The sequence below is a fragment of the Bison bison genome, unplaced genomic scaffold (genome assembly GCF_000754665.1).
Source record: "Bison bison bison isolate TAMUID 2011002044 unplaced genomic scaffold, Bison_UMD1.0 scf7180017863888, whole genome shotgun sequence".
NCBI lineage: Eukaryota > Metazoa > Chordata > Mammalia > Artiodactyla > Bovidae > Bison > Bison bison.
In genome coordinates, this window is record NW_011494460.1 from 472,301 (window position 1) to 496,881 (window position 24,581).

The following is a 24,581-nucleotide window of genomic DNA, read 5'->3' on the forward strand; positions in this document are numbered from 1 at the left end:
TTTTATTTTCCTTTTTGGGATAGTGTTTTGATGGGGCTCTATTATTACAGGATCTATAAAATGGTTATCCAGTACCTGATGACATAAGAGAGTAAGCTATCAAAAAGCAATGGTTATTATTAAGTGCTCTGATTCCTTTGGGAACAAAATAAAGTTAAGAACAAGAAAGATTCCAAGAAAGAAATTGTAGTTGAAATTTTAAGATTATAAATAAAAGATTATTACTAAGATTATTAATCATTTCCTACATTCATAAAGCCTTTTCATACTGTTCATGGGGTTCTCAAGGCAAGAATATTGAAGTGTTTGCCATTCTCTTCTCCAGTGGACCATGTTTAGTCAGAACTCTCCACCATGACCCGTCTGCCTTGGGTGGCCCTGCAGGAGATAGTGAAGGACAGGGAAGCCTGGCATACTGCATTACATGGGGTCGCAAAGAGTTGGACGCAACTTAGCAACTGAACAACAACACTCATAAAGCAGTAGGAGAGGCAGGAAAGAACATAACAGCTTTCTCGCATAGAAACTAGTTTTAAAATTTGATGTCATTCCCTTTTTTTTTTTTTTTTTGCTTTATTCTTTTCATTTCACTCTTTCTGCCTTAGCGTAGGACTGTCCTATTCTACTCTTTTCCTTCTTCATTTCCAGGCTTTTCTTTTCCACCTCTCTCTGCTCCGTCTCAAGAGCTGAGAAATCGTCTGCTTTCTAATGAGAGTTTCTGTCTCTGTGTTGTTTGTGGGGTAATTACCACACACTCCCTGTCCATCACTCTGTGGGTTGGCAGCACATTCCTGATTATGAGAGATTGGCTTGGAACCGGTACTGTGAGTATAGTATGAACAGACTCCACACCCTGGGTGGGGACCGTGAATAGCATTTGCTTAGAACAGTCAAAACTCCCCTGCATTCTGTGTAATACTAGAAGGGCGAGTGTAAACAACAGATACAATTAAATTCTATAAAAGTGACTATGGTTAAATAGGACTTATTTAAGGAGTTTAAAGTCAACCCATTGTACGTCATGTCTAAATTAAGTGTTGTCTCCTTTCTTTCAATGCTGTGTCTTCTGGTCTAGCCTAGTTTTGCTCTTCTATGACTGCTCTGTGAATGCAGCTTAAACTCTCTTGTGCAACTAGAGTGTGTAAACACTCAAGTATGTGAGCCTCTTCTCATTATTGAGGCATCGTAATACTTCCTTTCCATTCATGTTCATTCCATTGAACTTGAAAGTGCATGTATTTTTATAGTTACATTTCAGAAAAGCAAGAGGGTGGATTCATAAATGTTACAGTTCATCATATTGGATGCTACTAGTGACACTTTATAGGCTTCCCTGGTGGCTCAGGTGGTACAGAATCCACCTGCAATGCAGGAGACCTGGGTTTGATCCCTGGCTTGGGAAGATCTCCTAGAGGAAGGCATGGCAATCCACTCCAGTATTCTTGGCCTGGAGAATCCCCATGGACAGAGGAGCCTGGAGGGCTGCAGTCCGTGGGGTCACAGAGTCAGACACAACTGAGTGACTAAGTACAGTGACATTTTATGGAGAGAGAGGAATGATTGCAATTTCAATTTTTAAAATTTTTGTCTTTCTTTTCTAAGATCCTGAACTAGTAAAGATGAGCTACTCTATTTATTTCCTTCACTATATTTCCCTCTGGATAGCACCCCTCCCCTCCAAAAAAATAAAGATTGTTATTTGGATTACTCCCCGAACTTAAATAATTTAAATCATCAGTTTCCATAGAAGTAAATATGAATAAACAGGGATTTTATATGATGTTAGTCAAATATCCCATGTATTTAAGTATTAATGACTGAATAATTACACTGAGATAAAAATACGTTTAGTATCTCTGAAGAACACACTAGTATAAATGGATTCAGCCGACTTGGCCAGAAAGAATCAAGCACCCACTGTGTTTCCACAGCTGATGAAATTTTTATTTATTTATTTATGGCTTCACCCCACGGCATGTGGGATATTAGTTCCCCAACCAAGGAGCAGATTTGCCATTCCTTCACTGGAAGCACAGTCTTAAACACTGGACTGCAGGGAGTCCCGAGATTTGTGTTTTAGACCAGCATTGCCCAGTAGAACTTCTTCAGTGGAGGAGAAGTACTACATCTACAAATTCCAGCTAAGCAGACTGGACTTCAAGTTACAAGTCACAGGTGACTGTTGGGCATGTGCTTTCTAATGCAACTGCGGAACTGAATATTTTATTTAAATTACATAGCAACACAGGGCAGCTTCAAACCATTCTCATATAGAACTAGTCCAATAAAAAATACCAGTGTTCAATGGAGGGAAAATTGGCTTGAGAAGCATTTGAGAAGAGATACACAGTAAGTTATTCTTTAGCTTAAAAACAACAGAGAATAGACATTTGCTTTTTTGATTTATCCAAGTGGAAAAATGAAACTGCATCTTTAAACACTAAGGAAAGTTAAAAATGAAACCAAAACAAATGTTCCAGTGTCTATATCCATAGTAATATAATACTGATTTTGGAGTCCACAGAAATCCATGGCTACTTTATCAGAAATTAGAGACCTAATTTAACTCATATATGGTTAACATAGACCCAGTTTGGCTTTGATATAGAAACCTTCTGAAAAGCATGGACTAATATGTATTAAGGGAGATTTAAAATAGAGCTTACTGGTAATGAGTATCTACACAAGCTTTAAGACCCAACAGTTTGGGGGTTTTTTTGGCCATACCATGTGTCATGCGAGGTCTTAGTTCCCCAACCAGGGATCTGTGGGCTCAGAATCTTAACCACTGGACCACTAGGAAAGTCCCAAATGCAGGGTTTTTATTTTTGTTTTTGTTTTTTCTTTGTTGTTGTTATTTTTGGTCACATAGCATGTGGTAAATCTTAGTACCCTGACCAAGAATTAAACCTGCACTCCTTGCATTGGAAGCATGAAGTCTTAACCACTACACCACCAAGAAAGTCCCCCAACAGTTATAACCCCCAAAATATTTCATTTCCTCCCAGTCTCTCAGTTCCTTCTATTGTCCATGGACTGTAGAACTAGCTTTCTAAATTGATCTCTTAGCTATAATTTGTCCTCCATTTTGCAGATTTGAATACATTTCTTCTCTGCCTGCAGCCACTTAATAACTTTTCATCTGTTGAGCAGGATAAAATTCAAGCTCCTTAGATTATGGCATTTAAGGCTTTCCATTATTTCCATTATCATTTCTCTCCAGTCTTACCCTTTTGCATTTCCCATCTCACAAGTCGCTCCAGCAATATATGTGTTCTCTCTCCCTCCTCCCCCGCTTCCTCCCCTAATATGTGCCATTTTATATTATCATGATTTTATTCATGCAGCTTTCTGCCTTAAGACTTTAAACTTTCTCTCATCTTCACACTTCAGGATGATGGCCTGTATTTTTCACTGAAATTATTTGTTTTGAGGAGCTTGTTTCTCCTCTTGTAGACACTGGAATTTTGCCCTGGTCTAATTCATGGCTATATCCTTAGTGTCTACCACTCTGCCGGACATATAATAGATACTCAGTTAATCTAAGCTGAATATTGCAACATGGCTCTTAACACTAAATATTTAGTGTATTCAGTGGTGCTTTTTCGGATACAGAATACAATAATATTCTCTGAATTATACTATATAGTGAGGAGAAATCTCACCTTCGTCTCCTGTTTTGTCCAGCTCTAAGAGAAAATCACATACTTTTCAGTCACAGCCTGACCAATCAACAGCAAATGCAATCACTTTTCTTTAGAGCTCTGTACTGTTTGAAAGCTTTAGGGGGGACAGTTGAAGTCATGACAACAAAGGATGCTAGAGGATGCTGGAAGAGTGGTATAGCTGGCCTAGATTTGTGGCTACGATGTTATACACAGCCCTTGTAGAGGAACTGTTCACTCTTGTAGCAATCCTACTCTGCACAGATGTTCCATCTATAAAGTCATTTATATTTCACAGAATATTCATCTCTTACGTTCCTTGTTTGTACATATATATATATTCATACTTACATGGGCTCCATTCCTCCTTATTAAAAATTTTATTGATCATGTCTGGCTCTCAAAGAATTTTAGGATATGTTATCTTCTTGTATCATGCAGTGTGATGTAATATAGAATACACTGGATTCTATTGATCATAAAGAAGGTACAATCTCTAATCTCCAGAAGTTAACCCTCTAAAAAGAAAGCATAGAGAAAAACACTTCATACGTGAATAACAGTGTTCTTACTTTTGTTTGTCTGCTTATTTGAATATTGAAATATTTTGTTTGTTAGGAACCATAGCTATAAAAATGCAGGGGTTTAATTTTCTTGTTTTCCCCAACAATTCTAGTGACAAAACCAGCCATCTTAGTGCATTTCTGTTTGAAACTTTTTTCTGTAATTTGGGTCATGTATTAAAGGAGATAAAGAAATGCCAGGTTGAAAGTGTTTATTTACTTCCTGATGTTGCAATTGCCCGAGTCTCAGTTTCTTCATGTTACTTGTCTGAGCTTGAATATGTGTCACTTGTAAATGGTGCTTTTCGATTACACTTTATGCTGGCTTAGGTTCATTTTAACATGAAGATTGTAGATTTTCGTGTTTCATCTAAAACAGCTTTACGTAACCGCTGTATATCATGCAAGTCTTCATAACCCTGTGCCACAACTTTGTATGTTTAAAGTGTTAAGTGTGTTAAGTGTTGGTGGAAATTGTGGCTCTTAATTGTCAAGGATTTATGATAGAATACTAACCTATGGAAAAACTGCCTTTTATGTTGCTATGTACAAGTGGAGTCAGTGCTCTATTAGAGTTGGCATTTAGATAATCCAGATTAAAGGATAGTAAAATATTTGTCAGATTTTTATGCATTGTCATCTGGCATAAAGATGGTATACTCTTAATTATGGTAAATTAATACTAGAAATTAAAAGATATTGTCAGAGAATCTATATTTACAGAATCTCTATAACTAGACTTTACCAAGATTTTTTATTATTAAAATATAATTGCTTTACAATATTGAGTTCGTTTCTGCTGGACAATGAAGTAAATCAGCCCTATGTATACATATGTTCCCTCCTCTTGGATGTTCCTCCACCTGCATCCCACCCCTCTAGCTAATCACAGAGCACCCAGTTGACCGTCCTGTGCTTTATAGCAGGCTCCCACTAGCTATCTATTGTACACATAGTATCATATATATATGTCAGTCCTAACCTCCCAATTCATCCCACCCTCCCTTTCCTACCCCCACATCCATGTCTGTTCTCCTCATTAATTCTTTAAGCCATTCTTCTGCGGTCCCTATTTTTCTCATCCTCTCACCACTATTCAACAGATTGCTTTCAGGAGACACTGTATTCCTCTGTCTTTATGTATCTACATTATACACACACATACACGCACACACTGAATTTGGTGCTGCTTTTTTTGGTGACTTGTATCCAGGCTAATTTTATTCTCCCATTGTTTTCTTTTGCACTCATTATTATTTCTACATTAAGATTCTTAATTCCAACCTCAAATTCCATGTCTAAAAACTGTCCTTGTAGGAAGTCAGAGATGGAAATCATGTAGTGAAATGAGGAATAATCATGATCCTAAAGGAATTCTAGTATACGGATTTCTGCAGTGTAGATTTCATTTAAATATTTACTAGCTGAGAAGTTTGCAGACCAAAAATTAGATACTGAATCTAATTTTACCCTACAAGTCAAATAAATTCAGTTCTCCAATTATAATGGTGACAGCTTAAAATTTTGCTTACAGTTTTAGCACTGCCGTGAAAGTAACTACATGTATATTTTATAAAATGGGTATTTGAATATTCTTAACAGGTTCATTGCACATGACTTAAGAACTTTGGCATTCAGAAAACTTTGTAATGGTCTATAAATACTTAGGAGCATCTCGTTTTTTTAAAAAAAAAAGTCTGAAACTTTCTAATTAAAATAACAGTTATTAGATTTTGTTGATGCTGGGAGATGAGTACATATGAGGACTTACTGTGTACTCTTGTCTTCATGTCTGTTGAGTTTTCATGATAAAAAGTTGTGTTTTTTGTTTTTTTTTTAATCACTTGGTAATACTACATTCCTAGGATCTGGACCAAACCTAAATGCTAATATTATACATTTAAGTGTAGACAGAAAACATATCTGTGTTGTTTGGTTCCTCTGAAAAGAAGTTATTAATAATGTTAGGATCTTGTGGAAAATTAGAGATTACCCTTCTTTTGTTGACTAGATCAGAGGAATAAAGCCTGTATCTATCTAGTTAGTATCTTTTAGTGTTAGTCGCTCAGTCGTGTCCGACTCTTTGCTACCCCATCTACTATAGGATGCCAGATTCCTCTGTCCATGGAATTCTCCAGGCAAGATTACTGGAGTGGGTAGCTATTCCCTGCTCCAGAGGATCTTCTGACCTGGGACTGAAGCCATACTCTGCTGCACTGCGGGCAGAGTCTTTACTGTCTGAGCCACCAGGGAGGCCCAGAGTCAGTGTCTGCTTGGTGCCTTTTGTGTAGATCATCAGAAAGTCAAGAAGTGTTTCTTTCCAGGTGATCTGGAAAATATGCCACTCCATATGCACCAATGCAGATGATCTTGGTACAGGAAATGTAATTTGTTAATAATTCATGAAACTGTTACATTTACTATTCAGAAATGGAAGCTTGTAAGGCTAACTTTTCTCATAAGCACAACTGAGTAGTAAATTTTGACTGAAAACTGAAATCTGATTATAGCCTTCTTATAAGCATGACTGAGTAATAAATGTTGCCTGGGAACTGTAATATCGTTAGATCTGCCGTGCCATTGCATGAAAGGAACATGGCTAACAACATTCTTTTTTAAAGGTACATTCCAGAATACAAGAAGCTCACAAAAAATCCCTACCACTTAATTAACATAGATATACCACTCCTGTTGTTTTTTTTTTAATCTGAGTTTAATGTTTTTTTGTAATTTATTTTTTAATTGGAGGAAATTTGCTTTACAATGTTGTTGATTTCTGCCATACAACAATGCAAATCAGTCATAATTATATATGTATGCCCTCTCTCTTGAGCCTCTTTCCTTTCCCACCACCCCACCCCTCTAGGTCATCACACCCCTCCTGATTTAGAAGAGGGATAAAAAGGTCTTCCTACCCTCAATTTTCCTGCCATGCTAGTCATCCAGTTCATGTTTCTGGAGTGCTTGTGCCCAGTTACTCTAAAATGGTAAACCATTGTAAGCCAATGTCCTTCCTCCCCCAGGTGTGGTACTGAGAACATTTAAAGACCAACAGTTCATCTAGGGAAGATGCTTTATTGTTATATTTTTAAGAGGGTTTGTCAAAGGTACATTAATTTGTCTTACAGAGGAATCCAAGGGTTGAAAAAAGTTTACTAATGTTGTCAATAAAGGAAACAAGGAGGAAAAAGGAAATAAAATATAGGCAAGCTGAAAACAAGGAATGTGGACCTGTGAAATAATGTAAGAACAATTATAAAGCACCACCAAAGAACAGAAATTGAAATTAAAATTTACTCTCTTACAGCCACTTTGCAGAAATAGTTATGAAACAGTAAATTCATGAAATTGTTGTTGCATGGCATATATTCACGTGACTGAGGTTCTCTACTCTGTCTACCGAATAGGTTTATTGCAACTTTCAGCTTTTCTTTGTGAGGTAAAACTATATTGCCTCCATCCTTGTGGGTCTTCTCTTTGGCCTTGTTGGTTTTACCGTCCTATAGGTTACAATGCCAGGTTTGGCATTTGGTCAAGTTACCTTGGGAAAATCCCTCAAAACTTTTCCATGGAAGTTCTGTACAACAAAAGAAAAAGTTCTTTGTTGCTCCTTGAAAATAACATTCTTCTTACATAATCATTTAACTATGTTCATTAAATTCAAGTAGTATTAGATAAAGCTATTATTTGACATCTTCTATAATCCTTTCAAATCATGTTCCTCTTATACCAGAGGAATTTGTTTTATTTTGTTTTTTATTTTACCATGTCACTTCCTGTGGTAGCATGGAATCCTTTTTTTTTTTAAGTGCTGGTCAATATTTGTCTTTTCAATTCCAGAGCTCTTTTAATTATAGTTTTATTTGACACTTACATTCACTGTATACAAAGCTGGACAAAGTAGGAGTCACGTATATTATGCCTGCTTCACCAGGTAAACATTGTTATAAGAACAATACACAATATCCTGTCCGTCAAATCCATGGCCATTTATCCTCCTACTCCTCCCGGCATGACGTCTACCCTTTGCCTCAGCATGACCTCCCATTTTTCCAGCCCATCATTTCCATTCTGATTCTACAAGCCTAGTCTCTGTGGTGCCATTTAATTATTTCATTCATTCATCTCTTTTTATTTTTATTTTTAATAAGCTCTCTTAAAATACCTTCCAGCACAAGGGAATAATTCATTTTGTGAAATACCTGCCCTCAAGTTAACAAAGAAGTAAAAAAGAAGCCCTCACATACGTTGATCATCTGTTACCTTGGATCCCACACCACTCCTTGGGTATTTCCCATGGTCTGCTTTCTCTAGTGCCTAGAAAAAGCCACACAACCATTCTGATTGGCTTCAGTAAAATTCATGCTTTCTAGCCTCATCTAAACTCTCATTGCTACATAATAGCTTTCACGCGTATTTGCTGATTCTTATCACAGCAGAATTTCTTTAGTCTTCTTGGGAAGTGGTTTACTTTCCTTGCCAGGAATGAGGCATATTTCTAGTACAGGTTTCTTAGGATTGCCTCTGTTTTTTCACTCCTTTGTTTCCTTTCTCTTAAGAAGGAAAGGTTCTTCCTTCCTCCTACATTAGCCATCTTATGTATGTTGGGTCTTCTCCCATCTCCTGTTTTTCCTTCACATTTTTCCATCTGTATTCCCCTCCGTCATTTGCAATCTCCTCCAATCTACAGTCGTCTTATCCACTGCTTAAAAACATTCTCAAACATTTCTCTCTGCCAAAAAGACCCTAATAACTCATTTAGTCTCATTTAGTTTGTTTTTGTTTAAATCTTTCTCCTTTCTCAAATCTTCGAACTTCTTTAAAGAACAGTGTTACTCATTTTCTCAGTTTCCTGTCTTCCAGCCTGATTTGGCCCCTCACCTGTCTGTGCAATGGAAATAGTCCTCTTTAAAGATCATCAGTGACCTTTGTGTATCACTTATATTCCTCTGTTCATTCATTTATTCATATCCACTCAGAAAATATTTATTTTGTGTTTGCTATGCATCAGACGCTTGCTTGATAATAAAGGTACATCTGAAAAAGATACAGTCCTTTTTGCCTAAGTTTGTGATTTAGGTAGAGGAAAACAAACAGGTGGGGAAAGAACTATAAGGCAGTGAAGAGTTACAGTTATATAAGCATAAGGCAATATGAAAGTATCAGAAATGGTGTATAACTCAGTCTTTAGGTGGTCATGAAAGCTTTTGTGAACAGGAAAGGTTTTTTTCCTTTAAGTCTTCTCTTAAAGGACAAAGAAAAAGGATTCAAAAGAAAAGAGGAGGAAGAGCATTCTAGCAGGAAGAGTATCTGAGGAAGGAATTTAAAAGTTTATATGCTTTTGGTTATTTGTAAATTCAGTAGCAAGAGTGGAAAATCTGGAGAACTGGGTGGTGATGATGCCCTGAAACAAGGGTTCTACCTAGATTGAGTTTTTCAAGTTCCCTGTCAATATTTGTGTGCCCGTGTGTTTTAGGGCTGCGGGAGGAGAGAGGTCTATGCTTTTCATGATTCTAACAAGTTAGAACCTATATATTCACAGCATGTAGAGCTACTGCTGTAAATGTAGTCGTGGATCAACTTATGAAAGGCTTTGAATACTAAGGAGACATTGAACTATATGTTAAAAACTCTAGTTTGAAGAAGTTTAAGAAATACAGCAATGTGCTCAGATTTTCGTTCGTGGAAAGTTCACTCTCTGTAATGTGCGTTATAATATGAGACAAGCAAGACTGCAGAAAGGGGAATCTAGGACAGTTAAAAGTAGTCCAGGCATGAGACTTATCATGGAATTATCATCTATGCTAGTGATCACAGAAGTGTGAAGATGAGGGGCTGAGGCAGAGACATTGAGAAGGTAGCATTTAGATTTCAGTGGAGTGCTTCCCTCCTCGTACAGAGCATACACCGCACAACCCTGCACAGACCCCCAGCCACTCCCAGTGCTTACTGATCTCATTCTGGTGGAACTAAATGTCCCATCTTGAGTATTTTGTATTTCTACATTAAAAAAAACAAAAAACAAAAAACTTGTATTGGTGTATAGCCAATTAACAATGGTGATTAACAGTATTGTGATAGTTTCAGGCAGACAGCAAAGGGACTCAGCCATACATTTATATGTATCCATTCTCCCCCAGTCTCTCTTCCCATCCAGGCTACCACATACCATTGAGCAGAATTCCTTGTGCTACACAGTACATCCTTGTTGGTTACCCATTTTAAATATAGCAGTGTCGTACTTCTGCATTTTAAATTATTTGAGCTTGGGGCTGGGTGTCTGGATTTTTCTATCCCTAATAGCACCTGAAACAGAATGATGTTTATATAGCATCTGCTCTGTTCTGAGAGCTTTGCATATGAGTTCGGTTAATGCTACAATAACCTTAGGAGATGTGCATTTCCCTTATACCCTCTTTTCAATTGAAGAAGAGTCACAGGAAAGTTAAATACCGTCCCCATATCATGCACTTGGTGAGTAGTAGACCTGAGATTCAAACCCAGGCAATATGGTTTCAGAGTCCAGGACCCTAACCAGGATGCCAAACCACCTCAAAATTGTAGTCACATTTTTAAATGACTATCCAGTGATTAGTAAATTTAAAGCAATAGATGTTCTGGTCTCACAAGAATAAATGTAGTGCTTTATATGATTGTGGAACAGCTAATGAGATTGCTTTCTAATGTTTTTGTTTTAATCCTTTCAGAACCAGTTCAAAGATACAAAACTTACCACAGTGATCTCTTTAGTACATCCAGTGAAAGTCCATCTATTATTTCCTCTGAATCGGATTTCAGGCAAGGTAAGAAGCATCTGAACAAGCAAAACATTCGTAAGAAACCATGATTGTGCTGTTTGATTTCACATGATTGTGCTGTTTGGCACCCTACTCCAGTACTCTTGCCTGGGAAATCCCAGGGATGGCGGAGACTGGTAGGCTGCAGTCCATGGGGTCTCAAAGAGTCGGACACGACTGAGCGACTTCACTTTCACTTTACACTTTCACGCACTGGAGAAGGAAATGGCAACCCACTCTAGTACTCTTGCCTGGAGAATTCCAGGGATGGGATCCTGGTGGGCTGCCTTCTATGGGGTCACACAGAGTCGGACACGACTGAAGCAACTTAGTAGCAGTATACCAGATACCTAGAATAGTCAAATTAATACTGTCAGAAAGTTCTTTTGTAGATGCCAGAGCGGGGAATGGGGAGTAAGTGCTTGATGGGGACAGAGTTTCAGTTTAGGAAGGTGAAAAATTTGGGCAATGTATGATGGTGAGTGTTGCAAAACAATGTGAATGTACTTAGTGCCACTCAGCTGTACAGTTAAATATGGTTAAGAATAGTACGTTTTATATTATGTGACTTTTACCACAATTGAAAAAAAAACATTAAAAAAAGAAGCTATGATTTTTGTTCTTTCAGTAGTGTTGAGATGTAAGGTGTGAAAAGAATAATTCTATATAAAAATTTTTAATTACAAAAAGCTTCCAATTACTCATTTTAACACTGTTATAGGTACGTAAGGGCTTCCCTCATAGCTCAGTTAGTAAAGAGTTGGCCTGCAGTGCAGGAGATCCGGGTTCAATTCCTTGATCAGGAAGATCCCCCCGGAGAAGGAAATGGCAACCCACTCCAGTATTCTTGCCTGGAGAATCCCTTGGACAGAAGAGCCTGGCAGGCTATAGTCCATGGGGTCACAGGAGCCAGACATGATTTAGTAACTAAAACCACCATAGGAACTTAATAGCAGTTTCATCAAACAGCAGTATAGTCATTTTCAAATGCTAAGTCGCTTCAGTTGTGTTCGACTCTTTGTGACCCCATGGCCTGCAGCCTACCAGGCTTCTCTGTCCATGGGATTCTCCAGGCAAGAATATGAGAGAACATAATTCATTGTTTTCAAAAATAAAATGACTGCCACTAAAGAGTTTAATGACATTATATCATTAATTTGATTATGTGAATATGATTTGTAAAAATTATCTTATGTGTCTTCTGAGTGCTTATGTTTTAAATAAGATTATTTCATATTTTTATGACTTGTGCTATTCCTTTTCATTCACAATTAGTGAGAAAAAGTGAAACTTCAAAGAGATTTGAATCCAACAGTGGTCTCCCAGGCGTAGATGAAACCCCAAGTCAAGGCCAGTCACAGAGACCAAGGTATGTAATATGAAAAAATGGTAATATATTTCCAGTTGCATGTGGTTTTTTTCTTCATTAGAATCAAGGAGAATTTTTTTTTAATTATTCTCTTCCCTCTGTTTTCTCCATTCTCCTTTTCTTCCCTCCTCTTTAAGTTCTTGCAAATTCAATTATATAAAAGATGTTACAATTGTTTGAGTTATTGGAATCTTTTAAAATTAGAATTGGCCCTGATTATTTTAGTTTGTGCTTGATTTTTTTTAATTGCCAATATGAATATAAAATAACTAACAGTATGGATGTTCTAAAGGTATAGCATTAAACATCTATGAAAAGATACAAACTTTGATTTCTAAAAGAATAATGCTTTTTTCAAAAGGTTACATGGGCTCAACAAGTAGGCTTTCAGTACTATTTGTTTAATGAATAATTAGTAGATTACTACTAAGTAACCTATCATGTGAAATCTATTATATAAAAAGTTAAGTTTTCACTACATCTTCCTGAATTAAAAGAAGCTATCTTGTACTTAAACTTTTTTTTAAGCCCAGTTTGGACTGTTTAGAGTTCATTTTCATACTGAGACACTCAGCATACTTATAAGATTAACCCTAGCAGTTATTCTTGTGGTATTATAACTGTGGGTTGATTTACTTTGAAGTGAAATGTGTCAACTCAGTACTGAATATATTAATGTGTGTCTTCTTCATGTGTGCACAGATCCCTTACATGAACAGAAGCATATTGTTAAAGTTAAGCATTAATTTGAAATTCATAGTGTAATATTAGAGAATCAGAAGTTGCTTCAGAATTTACTACCAAACTATAGTAATACTTTTAAATTTGATATCTCAGTTCATTTGATTTAGGTACCATTATATACAAAAGTATCATTTGGAAATTAACAAAGACCTGCCCCTTAGCTGATTAATTCTGGCAGGCAAATGTTTCATACCCATAAACTGTTAATAGTCTAGGTAACCCTACCCATGTGATTAAAGCAGACAGTTTATCCAGGGTTAACACTCCAAGTAATTACATACATTGCACTAAAATTATTCTGTAATATTTCAGTTTTTATGAAATTTATGTCTTTTTCTCGTGTTGCTTTTTAAAATGTCCGTGATACTTTCTATAAGGAAAGTTCTAATCAGTGTTCCTTTGCCTAAAGTGATATAATCTTCACATAATAGCACTGTATATTACTATAACCCCATTGTGGGAATAGTAATTGCAATGAGCCTATTTGGGTAATTTTGACCAAAGAGATTAGAGACAAAGATAGATCTATGCTTGATAGTAGATAGTTTTATTAAAGAAGCAAAACTGTTTGGAGATGATCAGCAATAAGAAGCAAATGTTGAATTGCACTAAGGTCTGTGTTGAATTGAGGAAGTCACTCCTCTCTATATCTGTAATTTAGAGAAAGCTTACAGTTAATATGATGCCTTCTTAGCTTAATCAAAAGAAGGAATAGAGAGCAATGGAAGAATTGTTGGAATTATATGTTAAAATTGATTGATTTTATAGTCAGTTTGCTAGTTATTTAGAAAACATATTCCTCCAAACAAAGTTAAATCATTTTGTGAGACTTACTTCAGTTTTCTTGAGAAGGTAACTCAAAAGCATGGGGATTATAAGAGAATCTTAGTTTTGTCTGTTTCCAGTTTTTTTTTTAGGAAACAATAACATTAAAGTGTTAGCTCATCAGATCATAATTTAGTGATAAGCTGCTTTTATTTCACACTCTAAGATGTTAAAAAACACAACTTGATGCTCATAGCATCTGCATTACATATAGGTGAAACAGAAATATTTCTTTCAAGGAGAAGTTGACTGTTATTGTTGTTTAGTCGCTAACTTGTGTCCAACTCTTTGAGACCCCACGGACTTAAGCACACCAGGCTTCCTTGTCCTTCACTGTCTCCCAGAGTTCACTTGAACTCATGTCCATACAGTCGGTGATGCCATCCAGCCATCTCACCCTCAGCTGCCCCCTTCTCCTCCTGTCCTCAGTCTTTCTTAGCATCGGGGTCTTTTCCACTGAGTTGGCTCTTCACATCAACATGCAGCTTCCAGTGAATATTCAGGGTTGATTTCCTTTAGGATCGAATGATTTGATCTCCTTGAAGTCCAAGGGACTCTCAAGGGTCCACGGTTCAAAAGCATCAATTTTTTGGCACTCAGCCTTCTTTATGATCCAACTGTCACATGACTACTAGAAAAACATAGCTTTGACTTTGTTGGCAAAGTGATGTCTCTGCTTTTTAATACGCTGTCTAGGTTTGTCATAGCTTTTCTTCTAAGGAGCAAGCGTCTTTTAATTCCATGGCTGCAGTCACCATCCACAGTGATTTTGGAGCCCAAGAAAATTTTTCCACTTTTCCCCTATCTGTTTGCCATGAAGTAATGGGATAGGATGCCATGATCTTAGTTTTTGAATGTTGAATTTTAAGGCAACTTTTTCACTCTCCTCTTTCACCCTCATCAAGAGGCTCTTTAGTTCCTCTTTGCTTTCTGCCATTGGAGTGATATCATCTGCATATCTGAGGTTGTTGATATTGCTCCCAACCATCTTGATGATGTTTCCATCTGTCCAAGGAAAAACACATTAACTGAGGTATTGTCTAAATTTCTTATTCAAGTGCAGAGTTTTCTGTATGTGTACAAAGTCTTCTGAAAATATCTTTAACATGTCAGTACACAATCAGGAGGTTCTGTTTGTTCTTTAGGTCACGTATTTGTGAGATCTATAAATAGTTCTCTATTTAGATATGTTACATAATTCTTTATAAAAATTTCCATTCCTTTATCTAGAATGAAATGGAAAAAGAGATCCACACAGTGCTATTGATTTATATCATAGTGGGTGGGAGGAGATTAACAGGAAGTTATGAGTCAGATCCATCAAACTAAGTAATTTTGGATTTTGAACTATCAAAAGTGTCTTTCAGTGACCAAAAAAAGACATTCAAAGCTATTTTCCGAAGAGCGTCTCTAAATTTTTTTTCTGTGTTAACTTTTGAAGTACAGTTTTACATAGTACAATTCCTACTGCTTCTATGCGTATCTTTAATGATGTAACCTTTTTTTGTCTTGAAAGAACTTGTTTATCCGTTCCTAAATCATCTAGGTTTTGTGAGTTTCTTGTTTGTTTGCATGTGTTTTGTCTATATTTTGTTTGTTTTTGTTTTGCCTCTCAAACGTTGCAATCAGATACTGTGATGGGACACAAAATGATGATCAGTGACTTTTGTTATCTGTTTGTTGCTCTGGTAGAAAAGAATTTGAACAAGAAGGCTAATATATTTGATGAAAATGACAGGTGTGGGTTAAAATGTATAGATTCAAAGTTTTATCGTTTTCCTTGACCCCCGTTAAGTGAGAGCGAGCCATAAAATCATGTTCAATCACTGGCTCAATAGTGTCTTCCCTGGTGACTCAGAGGTTAAAGCGTCTGCTTCCAGTGCGCGAGACCCGGCTTTGATCCCTGGATCGGGAAGATCCCCTGGAGAAGGAAATGGCAACCCACTCCAGTGTTCTTGTCTGGAGAATCCCATGGATGGAGGAGCCTGGTAGGCTGCAGTCCACAGGGTCGCAAAGAGTCGGACACAATTGAGCGACTTCACTCACTTGCTCACTCACCTTGTAGAGGGTACTTCTATGTACGGGAAATGAGATCATGAACAAGACCAAAAAATTCCCTCTAGAGATGTGATAGGGCTGAGAGATATTCGGTAAACCACTAAAAAAAAAGTAAGTAATGCACCATCAAAATGTGATGGTACTTGGAAGAAAAATAAACCACACTAAAGAGATAGAGACTGCAAGGGTATGATGTCCAAGTTCGAGTTCACTTAGGTAGGCTGGTCAGAGGAGGCATCTCCTAAGGGTTAGGGTTAGGATTAAGATTAACTATTTTGAGTATAATGGGAATCCATTGGATGGTTGAGACATAGAGAGCTATGATCATATTTACATTTTAATGGGATTACTCTGATCTGTTCTGTGAAAAACAGATTACAGAAGTAAAAGACTGGTTTGGAGGTGATTACAGTGCTCCATTTGAGATGCATACAGCACAGACTAGTTTGTTAGTAATAGAGAAGAGTTGGAAATAGATTTCTTCAATGTTATGCCCTTAAGGATTTGCTGCTCATTCAGATGTTGGATTTGTAAGGAATGAAGAATGACTCCAGATTGTGTCCTAAGAGACTAGTGAATGACTGAGAGAAGGTTGCACATAAGTAACAAGTATCAAGAGTTTGGTTTTAGACATCTTAGGCTAAAGATGCATATACACATCCAAGTCGAACACTCACCTAAGCAGGTAAGTAGAATCAGAATTCAAGGGAGAGCCTGGAGTTATGGAAATATAAGGTAATTGAGGCCATGTGACTACATGAGATCAGATAAGTGTGACCTGTATATGGAGACTAGAAAAATCTGGAGGTCTGAGCACTATTGTGGTCGAAAGTTGTTATTGTTCAGTCGCTAAGTTGTGTCTGATTCTTTGTGACCCCATGGACTGTAGCACACCAGGCTTCTTTGTTCTTTACCATCTCCCAGAGTTTGCTCAAACTCATGTCCATTGAGTCAGTGATGCCATCCAACCATCTCATCCTCTGTTGCCCCCTTCTCCTCGTGCTCTCAGTCTTGCCCAGCATCAGGGTCTTTTCCATTGAGTCAGCTGTTCAGATCAGGTGGCCAATGTTTTGAAGCTTCAGCTTCAACACCCGCCCTTACAATGAATACTCAGGGTTGATTTCCTTTAGGATTGACTGGTTTGATCTTCTTGGTAAGGAACTCTAAAGATTCTTCTCCAGCAATGCAATTTGAAAGCATCAATTCTTCGGCGCTCTGTCTAACATTAAGAAATTAGAAATGAAGGAAGATCCAGAAAAAAAGACTAAGGAAGAGCCAGTGAATATTTATTTTTGGCTGTGCTGAGTCTTCGTGGCTGTGCATGCTTCTCTCTAGTTGGAGCAGTGGTTGGAGGGGAGGTGGCTGCTCTCTAGTTGTGGTACACAGGCTTCTCATTGCAGTGGCTTCTCTTGTTGCACAGCACAGGCTCTTGGGTGCTTGGGTTTCAGTAGTTGTGGCTCATGAGATTAGGGGCCCCATAGTATGTGAGATCTTCCTGCATCAGGAATCGAACCCATGTCTCCTGCACTGGCAGGAGGATTCTTAACCACTGAGCCAGCAGGGAAGCCCCAGAAGTCAGATGTTTAATGACTGAATAACTATGCTATAAGGTGCTTGGAGGTCAAGTAAGATGCAAACTAAGAATTATCCTTTGTCTTTGATTACACTGAAGGCAGTCTTTTCTGTGACTGGTTTTGGGAACTGTTAAGGACTCAAACTATGGGTCTGAGTCCAAGAAGAAGTGGAAGATGAAGTGGAGATAAAATTTAAAAGACAGTTTTGAAGAAACTTACTCTAAAAGACAGCAGAAAAATGAAATAGAATCTAAAAGGGGATATGGAACCAAAGAAGAGTTTTTTTGTTCTAAGTAGAAAATGGTACAGTATGTTTGTATGACATGAATAACCTAGTGGACAAGGTGGATGATGCGTGTGAGAGGGTAACTGCAGGAGCAAAGTCTCTGGATAGGGAAGAGGGTTGGAACCCCATGTACAACAGAGGCTTGAGGCCTATGTAAGTGTGCAGGAGATCTATCCATTGTACCAGAAAAGATCAGAACATCGATCTGGAAAGTCTGGTGGTAGAAGGATAAGGAAGTTGTTTCCTGTTTGCTTCTTATTTCACCAGAAAAAATTGAAGAGAAATCATCAGTTGAGAGAGAATGAGGGAGGAAGTTTTGAAAGAACTTTGATAAAAAAAGAAAAGGAAAAAAATATGAAATAGTTCTCTAAGAAAATGAATCACCATGAAGCACTGAGAACCCAGTGAGATCAGTCAGCATGGTTCTGCAGTTTCGTGAGAGTTCAGGTCGTATGCCAAGAAATGATTTTCATGATGGGCTGTACAACTCAAGCAATGTGAGGGCTAGAGGGGGTTAATAGAATTAATGTATAACAGGTATAGAAAATTTAACATCTTATGGAAAAACTCTAACTTTTTGGCCTATCCAGTACTAACTGGTTTTATGACATAAGTGGAATGACGTCTATCAGATGAATTACTGAAGACTGTGTTGTACCCTGAACCATAATACTTGTAATACCAATACATGATAAAGCAGTGTGGTCTAGAAGATAAACATTTCTAATTTCAGATCATAAAGCAATCCATTAGTTAACATGACATTAAAAGTGTAAACTCTAAGTCAAGATTTCTAAAGCATTAATATATCACATTTATGGGAAGTAAAAAATTTTTTAAAGTGTTAAGTTTTAACCGAGAGGAAGTGGTCCAATCGGTGAACTAAAATTCCTGATAGAGTCAATGAATGGTTTGATGGAGGGTGTTAGAAGAAGTGAGCTAGAAAAAAACAAGGAGATAAGATGGAGAGGGTTTTGGAAGATAGAAATAGGACATTCTAGAGGCTGCACAGTTATTGTTATAGCCAACATGACTTGCCATGGGAGCAGAATTCTGGCTGAGATGGAGGAAGCCAGGGTGTTGTAAGACTCCCCAATCTCTGTTAACACCACCATGAGTGATGATAGCAGTGGTGTTAGAGAAGACTGCGTCAGGCACTTAAGTCTGTAATGCATAAAGAAGAGTTGGCCAACAGAATGAAATCTAGAGCAAAACAGATCAGTGAATGGTTTGATTTCATAGCTCATATTTCAAGGAAAGGGAAGAGACCTGGGTTTGATGCCTGGGTTGGGAAGATCCACTGGAGAAGGAAATGGCAGCCCACTCCAGTATTCTTGCCTGGGAAATCCCATAGACAGAAGAGCCTGGCAGGCTACAGTCAGAGTCAGATGCGACTGAGCAACTAACACTTTCAATTCAAGGAAGCTGGAGGCTCTTGGAGGAGGTGTCAGTAATGATCTGGAAGCTGAAATAAAAGTCCAAGGAAATCTCTGTCTCATGTCCAAGCCCACTGGTGCAGGATTATGAGGATAAAACAGCCCCAATCTGAGAGAACCACAGCGGGAACAGTTTCAGATGTTGAGCTATTTCAGAGAAGAGGTAGAGGATATATATCATCTACCCACTGAAAATGAGACATCACAGTATATTAAAACATTAAAAATAGGACTGAGGAGTTACTTCAAAGGTTCTTTTGAAATGAAAAAATAAAATTTGTCTAAGTTCTTGATACCTTGCTTAACATGATATTTTTTTCTTGATTAGACTTAATATGTTTTTTTCTCAATCCACTTTTCACTTTTCTATATGGCAGACAATATGAAACACCTCTTGAAGGCAACTTAATTAATCAAGAGATCATGCTAAAACGGCAAGAAGAAGAAATGATGCAGCTGCAAGCCAGAATGGCCCTTAGACAGTCTCGGTTGAGCCTGTATCCAGGGGACACCATCAAAGCTTCCATGCTTGATATCACCAGGGATCCCTTAAGAGAAATAGCTCTAGAAACAGCCATGACCCAAAGAAAACTAAGAGTAAGTTGATTCTCAGTAAGTTGTAACTGCATCTAAACTTGGTCTCATAGGGAAATGTTATGCAAAGTACTTTAAAAAATTGTATAATTCTGAATCTCATATTTAAGTTTCCTTTGATGTTAAATATCTTGTTGGTTGACATTAAAATATTTAGCTCTTTTCATTGTTTCATTTTTACAATAACATGAGATGGATTTACAATATCTTAACTGTATATTTTTAAAAGTATACTTGTGATCCTTAAGTCAACTGGCTTTATTCAGTATTGTGGTGGATTACCTTTTAATATTTATTATCCCACAAACCAAGAAGATCAGAGATAGAGAGTTCAAGGTTGGTTCAGAGGCTCAAGAATTCTATCAAGTACATTCCATCTTTCTGCTCTGCCATTCTCAGAATTTTGGCAGTAATTCTCTTTATAGTTAAAAGATGGCTGCATTAGCTCCAAGTATCATATCCTTGTATTAAAAGGTAAGAAAGAACAAATCTTGTTATCTGTGGGGGAGTTTTCTTTTATGTGTTTAGTTGGTTTATTTTTCTTTCATCATATATCCTCTGTATTTTTAAAAACATAAGCTCAAAATGAACATAGTCTTTTCTCATATAAAATATCATGAACATTTTACAACTTTTATAATATTATTGTTAAGGGCTGTGAGGTACTCTATTATGTGAACTTACCATGTACCATAATTTATTTAATCATTTTCCAGATATTGGACATTTAAAATCCTTCTAATTTGTAGTTACTATGAACATCCTGATAGCTAAACCTTTGCAGATAGCTTCCTCCAAGTAGAATAGCCAAGTCAAAGGCAAACACCTTTTTAGACATTTTTATACCTTGTCAAATTGCACTTTAAAAATTTCAGTTTATGTTTCCTCTGATCATGCCTGTTTCACCATTTTCTTACTGACTCTCATTGTGTCATTCTTTTTTTTATCATCACCAATTTGATAGATGAGGCAATATCTCATTGTACTGTTGCTTTACGAATAATTCTTCAAAAGCAAAGTAAATAATAGTAAAAGTGATAAAATCTAAAGTGATTTTTTTTTTCTTTCTAGTCCTATGCTAAGAAAATATATTATCTTATTCCGTTTTGGGTTTTGTTGCTTATTTCAAACAGTCTTCTTAAAAGCAAATTTATATACCCTGAAATTGACAGAATTCAAAATTTTCCTCCTAATTTTCTAAGAAGAAAAGTGTTGCATGGTGAAAATTACACTGAACTACAAATTAAGAGACTTGGATTCAATTTCTAATAATTTCATTTCTAATATGATGTCTTTATGCATATTTTTAAACCATTTTGTGTCTCACTGTGCCAATTTTTAAAATGTGGAATTAAGTTGTAATTTATAAGACAGATTCCGGTTTTAAAGTTATTAGATTTCAATAAAATATATCTCAATTTATTTTAAGCCAAAAGGAAGAAATTCCATAAGACTTCATCAATTTATCATTATAAATAATACATTTATCAAAATTAAGCAGTAGTCAGGATAGCATGGGTTTCCAATAATTAAAGGCACACATAAAGCAAAAGGGGCACACATATATACACATCTTTTCCTAAATCATAGTTTCAGAGAACTAATACAGAATTTTGTTAACATTAAAGAGTCATAAATGATATTCTGTACCTTTATAATATACCACTGTTACGTGTCATCTCACTAAAAACTTGTGTTTCCTTTTAGGCAATGCTGTCTGGCTATTTAAAAAAAAAAAAAAGCATACTTTTTTCAACAGGCTACATCAGTGACTAAAGAATTTGAAGTGCTGATCATTGAAGAACCACATAGTATTTTTTCTTAAAAAAAAGAAAAAGAAAAAAATGAACAGGAAGGGAAAATTCCCCAGCGGTCCAGTGATTGGGATTCCACACTTCAACTGCAGAGTGTGGCCAAATAAATAAAGGAGGAAGGATACATTTTTGAGTCTGAATAAAGAGTTCTAGTGCTCAGAGGACCGATTTCACAATTAATATTCTTTTCTAAAACATAACTTTTTATTTTTTCTAGATTATTTTTGGTGTTCATACTCAGTTTCTTTAGTTGATTTGTATCAGATTCTGTCTTTAACATGGCAAACCATTGTCATTTCTTCTACTCTGTTTCTATTCCCATTTAAAATGTGTCCTGCTGGTTCACTGAAAATTAACAAATGCTTAATGTTAAACTTTTACCTAAGTGGTATGGGTCACATGTTTGACACTCCATTGATTGGATAGAATTCCCACATCAAGTAACCAAATGAACTGTACAGAGAAGATGCAAAGAAGAAACCAACAAAAATAAATCTCCATATATTTATGGAGTGCACAAGAGTGCACACACACACAAACACACAGACCACCTGCCTTAGGCCTCAAGATTAGCCCTGTGTTCATTCTACTTTTCTTCCCCTTTGGATGTCATGTTTCAGTCTATTCTGAATCCTACTCCCCCATTGAAGTCTAACTGTTTTAAGTTATCTTTTCAAACAATTCTTCTCTCTAGGCAGAAACCCCTGGATGTACAAGACAGAAAGGGAAAGAGTAGATTGAAAAGCAGTAAATGCAGAGTGTGGACTCTACTTCTCCTAGCTCCCGAGATATTATTTTCGTAGTAGAGGCAGCAGTGCAGAGCAGAGACCGTGACCCCTATAATAACCCTGCATGCATGCTAAGTCACTCAGTCATGTCCAGTTCTTTTGCGACCTGTGGACTGTAGCCCACCAGTATCCTCTGTCCATGGGGTTTCCCAGGCAAGAATACTGGAGTGGGTTGCCAGTTCCTTCTCCAGGGATAATATCCCTAATTGCCACTAATTAGAGTACAGGGTTGTGAGAACTTGGTTACAGGTGAATGTGTCTTTTGTAGTCACAAAGCAGATGTGGGCCACTAAAAGACTTGTTTTAGGACAAATTGAATATCACTCTCTGAAATAATAAGATTCTATTCAATTACTTTTCACATTAGCAATAGAAACCAAATCCTTATATGAACTTGATAACCCTATATTCAATAAATGAGACTGGTGTTTTTTTTGAGAGAGAGAGTTTGGGTCTACCTGGAGTCCAAAACATGAAAACCTTTATTTATGTAAAACGGTATAAAGCCAGGCTTTATATTTTACATCTCTGGTAGGATTCGAAGCTGATAAAATTAATATTTACAGTGTAAGCCACATTTCAGCCTTATTCTTTTTCTTTTTTTTGAAACTGACATATTTTTACCTTATAAACATGGCAGAGTATTCAACATTGAAACAGAACAACAATGAAACTGGTTTTTAATTGCACTTCCAGTTTATACATTAAGTATTATATCTTTGAGCCTACCAAATTTCTGATTGTCTATTTTTGAAAAATGATTATAATTCTGCTGTACTTCTTTATCAAAAGTTATACATTTGTTTCAGATCTCTAGTTCTAATATGATGACCTTACATGTAGTTTGCTATTATTATTTGATTATTTATTATATTTTTATTTATTTTACTTATATTTTTAATTTATTATTATTTATATTATTATTATTACATTATTTTCCTTTCAAGGGAAGAGCTAGAATAAGTGATAATAACTATTGATTCCTCTTCTATGATTCACAGAATTTCTTTGGTCCAGAGTTTGTGAAAATGACGATTGAACCATTTATATCTTTGGATTTGCCACGGTCTATCCTTGTAAGTAATAAAACCACTTTGTCACTCTGAGAAAATAACTTTGGTAATGATTTTTTAAGCAGTTAAAATTCTTATCATGGTTCCATTGGTAACTGCCATTCATTTTTTTCAATTGTAGACCAAGAAAGGGAAGAGTGAAGATAACCGAAGAAAAGTTAACATAATGCTTCTGAGTGGACAGAGACTGGAACTGACTTGTGATACCAAAACAATATGTAAAGATGTGTTTGATATGGTGGTGGCCCATATTGGCTTAGTGGAACATCATTTGTTTGCCTTAGCTACTCTCAAAGGTACCAAGACATTTTAAACTCAGGGTAGAGTGTGGAAACCTGGCATCAGTGACCTCCTATACCTGTTCTACCTAACCTTCTTCTGGGGAATATTGGTGGTGGTTTAGTCACTAAGTCATGTCCAACTGTCTGTGAGCCCATGGACCAGTAGCTCACCAGACTCCTCTGTCCATGGGATTTCCTAGGCAAGAATACTGAAGTGAGTTGCCATTGCCTTCTCCAGAGGATCTTCCTGACCCAGGGATTGAACTCAGGTCTCATGCATTGCACTCAGATTCTTTACCAACTGAGCCACCAGGGAAGCCCTTGGGAAAATTTAACTAAATGGATATGTCAGCATTGAGAAGTAGGAGTTAGGAGCTGTCTTTCTTTTCCTAACTCAGTGCATTGTCTTAATAGCTGTGTCTTTTTAGCATCTTCTGTACTCAGCCCTGAAGATTTGTCTCTGGCATTGTCTATATCAGTTCAGTTCGGTCGCTCAGTCATGTCCGACTCTTTGCGACCCCATGAATCACAGCACGCCAGGCCTCCCTGTCCATCACCAACTCCCGGAGTTCACTCAGACTCACGTCCATCGAGTCAGTGATGCCATCCAGCCATCTCATCCTCTGTCGTCCCCTTCTCCTCCTGCCCCCAATCCCTCCCAGCATCAGAGTCTTTTCCAGTGAGTCAACTCTTCGCATGAGGTGGCCAAAGTAC

At 37.0% G+C, this 24,581-nt stretch overlaps 1 protein-coding gene across 9 annotated transcripts in view; it reads left to right on the forward strand.

Moving 5' to 3' along the window:
* Positions 1–24,581, forward strand: part of PTPN13 (protein tyrosine phosphatase, non-receptor type 13 (APO-1/CD95 (Fas)-associated phosphatase)) — a 223,360-nt gene that overhangs the window by 108,597 nt on the left and 90,182 nt on the right. For all 9 annotated transcript variants that reach the window (XM_010833760.1, XM_010833762.1, XM_010833764.1 and 6 more), the window contains 5 exons: positions 10,936–11,031; positions 12,301–12,394; positions 19,695–19,914; positions 23,515–23,589; positions 23,708–23,882. In XM_010833760.1, coding sequence (XP_010832062.1) covers positions 10,936–11,031; positions 12,301–12,394; positions 19,695–19,914; positions 23,515–23,589; positions 23,708–23,882 — 660 coding nt within the window. The remainder of the gene's footprint in view (positions 1–10,935; positions 11,032–12,300; positions 12,395–19,694; positions 19,915–23,514; positions 23,590–23,707; positions 23,883–24,581) is intronic.